The following is a 3,339-nucleotide window of genomic DNA, read 5'->3' on the forward strand; positions in this document are numbered from 1 at the left end:
AACATGGATGAGAGAGAACATCGATCAGCTGCCTCCTGCACACCCCCTCCTGGGGATGTGCCTGCAACCAAGGTACATGCCCTTGACCGGAATCGAACCTGGGACCCTTCAGTCTGCAGGCCGACGCTCTATCCACTGAGCCAAACCAGTTAGGGCTGCTGGCCATCTTTAACAATGAAACACAGAGAGGACTTTGATCAAATGGGTCTTGCTAAGTGCCCCTCTGTCTATCACACCTAGTTCTTGATAAACCATAAAGTTTGTATTAAATCATAGTTATCTGTGATGATAGCGCCCTTCCTGGAGCAGGTCCTCTGTTTAAACTCTTTTATGCAGTTAAGGGAAGGTCAAAGGTTATTCTAGAGTCTTTGATTCTTAAAAAGAATTAATACCCCAAAGAGGCATATTTTGGGCTGGCAAACTCTGCTTCCCTTCAATATGCAGGCATGTGCCATGGGGATGTACTCTTAGAAATGCATTGTTAGATGATGTTGTAGGAACATCACAGAATATACTTAGACAAACCCAGATAGTATAGCCTACGGTGCTATGTTGTTGTTTTTATATGTGACTGACAGCAGAGAGGTTTGTTTATACCAGCAGCATCACAAACATGTGAGTAATATGTTGTGCTACGTTGACGGTAGACAACAGGAATTTTTCAGCTCCATTATAATCTTAGGGGACCACCATCAGATATGCAGCCCATCATAGATCAAAATGTGCAGCACATGACCATACTGAATTGCAAACATCTGTATAGGTGGTACCTGAATTACAATGGTTCGACTTAAGATGTTTTAACTTTACAATGGTGCAAAGCCATACATATTCACTAGAAACCAGCTAAGCTATGCAGCTCAGTAGGTTAGGTATATTAAATGCCTTTCAACTTACAATATTCTTAACTTATATGAGTTTATTGAGATGTAACCTTATCGTAAGTCCAAGAGCATCTATATACCAGTTTTTAGACTTGACTTTGCTCAACTGCAAGTGCTCCAATAAAGCAAGTAGTTATGAGGATCAAATGGTGTAAAAGCACACTGTAAGATGTTATTACTAATATAGTGATTCTTGTGCTAAATTTATCCTTTTTGTCAAAATGCTTTCTTCAGCCCTGGCCAGAAAGAGCATCGTCCCAATACACCAAGGTTGTGGGTTTGATCCGTTCAGGGCACATACAAGAAGCAACCAATGAATGCATAAATAAGTGGAACAACAAATCAATGTTTCTGTCTGTCTGTCTGTCTCTCTCTCAAAATAAATTTAAAAAAATTTAATCCTCAAATACTCTGTAAGAACCCTTACTATATTAGATTAATAAGTTTTGAAATGCCTGTGTCCCTGAATTCATCGAGATTGGCAGTCTGTATATTTAGGTCCCCAGTGTCTGCCCCAATTCCTCCCATAATTATGCTCAATAACTGTTGTAACTAATATGCATCATCACCACCTCTGAATCTTCTGGAAGTTCTGTTGTTCTTGATCTCTGATTATGTTAATACTAGAAGCCCAATGCATGAAAATTCGTGCAAGAGTGCGCTTTCCTTCCCCTGGCTGCTGGCACCGGCTTCCCTCTGGCACTGGGACCCGGGCTACCTTCCCTCCGGCTGCCAGCAGACACCCGAACCCGGGCTTCCCTCTGGCTGCCGGCTTCATCCAGAATGACGTCTGGTCTAATTAGCATATTACCCTTTTATTATTATAGATTATCAGAATGTGCTGCTGAGCTGTTTGTTTTTTATGCCATATCAAGAAGTACCACCCTGGCTGGGGTGGCTCAGTCCCATTTACTTAAAGGTCACCAGTTTGATTCCTGTGCCCAGGTTGCAGGTTTTGGTGTAGTATGTGTGGGAGGCAACTAATTAATGATTCTCTCTCACATCGATGTTTCTCTTCCTCTCTCTTCCTTTCTAAAATCAATAAAAACTTTTTTTTTAAAGTACCATTTCCAAGTATGTTTAGGAACAATAACTTAAAATAGGCAGTGTTTGTGAAAATGTAAATTACCTCCTTAACACTGAAATCTTTTTTCCTTTTCACCATGTGGGCTGATGTTTTTGGCATCTTGATTATTTTTGTTTTAAATCAGTGTAAGAATTTAAAAGAATGTAAATAATACTAATCTTTACTATTCTCTGACCAATCTTAGTTAAATGGAAGGAAATTGTTTTAAAACTACTTTTCAGATCTGGAAAGATAGATAAGAATATGGAAACTGTAGCTTTCTTTGTAGGAAGGGGTAGATTATAGCTGCTTTTATTTTCTGGTTTTTTCTTATTCGTAATTTCTATAATGACTAATATTGCTTTTGTAATAAGGAAGAGAAATGTCTATGATAATTTTTCTAAAGTTTGCAATCTACCTATAAACAGACAACTTTAAAGATTATATTGCCCTAGTGCCGTGGTCGGCAAACTGCGGCTCACGAGCCACATGCGGCTCTTTGGCCCCTTGAGTGTGGCTCTTCCACAAAATACCACATGTGGGGCGCGCACGTACAGGGTGATTGAAACTTCGTAGCCCATGCGCAGAAGTCGGTATTTTGCGGAAGAACCACACTCAAGGGGCCAAAGAGCCGCATGTGGCTCGCGAGCCGCAGTTTGCCAACCACTGCCCTAGGGGTTTGGCTCAGCGGATAGAGCTTTAGCCCACGGACTGAAGGGTCCAGGTTCGATTCCAGTCAAGGGCATGTACCTCTGTTGCAGGCTGGATCCCGGCCCTTGTCAGGGTGCATGTTGGAGGCAACTAGTCAATGTGTCTCTCTCACATTGATGTTTCTCTCTCTGTCTCTCTCCCTCCCTTCCACTGTTTCTAAAAAATTAATGGAAAAATATCCTCAGATGAGGATTAACAACAACAACAACAAAAGATTATGTTTATCATGAATTATGGGAGTTTCTTTATTCTTTTTTGCTCCTTAAATTTTTATTTTTCAATTACAGTTTACATTCAGTATTGTTTTATATTAGTTTCAGGTGTACAGCATTGTGGTTAGACAATCATATACTTTACAAAGTGTTCCTCCCCATATTTCCAGTACCCACCTGGCAGCATACATAGTTATTACAACAGTAGTGGCCCGGTGCACAAAATTTGTGCGCGGGGGGGGGGGGGGGAGTTGTCCCTCAGCCTGGCCTGCACCCTCTCCAATCTGGACCCCTCGGGGGATGTCCAACTCCTTCTCGCAATCCGGACCGCTGGCTCCTAACCGCTCGCCTGCTTGCCTGATCGCCTAATCACCCCTAAAAACTCTGGCTGGTGGGCTGGTCGGCCCCAAATGTCCCCCCTTTGCAGCCTCATAAGCCCCAAAAAGGCCTCCCCTGGCGGGCTGAT

The 3,339-nt window shown here is 42.2% G+C and overlaps 1 protein-coding gene across 2 annotated transcripts in view; it reads left to right on the forward strand.

Annotated features, from left to right (window-relative positions):
• PDSS1 (decaprenyl diphosphate synthase subunit 1) overlaps positions 1 to 3,339 on the forward strand; it is a 49,351-nt gene that overhangs the window by 6,376 nt on the left and 39,636 nt on the right. The window contains exon 1 of one of the 2 annotated variants that reach the window (XM_023763893.1): positions 535 to 615. The exons of the other annotated variant lie outside the window; for it this stretch is intronic. Coding sequence (XP_023619661.1) covers positions 550 to 615 — 66 coding nt within the window. The 5' untranslated portion in view covers positions 535 to 549. Of the gene's footprint in view, positions 1 to 534; positions 616 to 3,339 lie in introns of those variants that run through there. 2 annotated transcript variants of the gene reach the window in all.

This window comes from Myotis lucifugus, unplaced genomic scaffold, assembly GCF_000147115.1.
Source record: "Myotis lucifugus unplaced genomic scaffold, Myoluc2.0 scaffold_306, whole genome shotgun sequence".
Taxonomy (NCBI): domain Eukaryota; kingdom Metazoa; phylum Chordata; class Mammalia; order Chiroptera; family Vespertilionidae; genus Myotis; species Myotis lucifugus.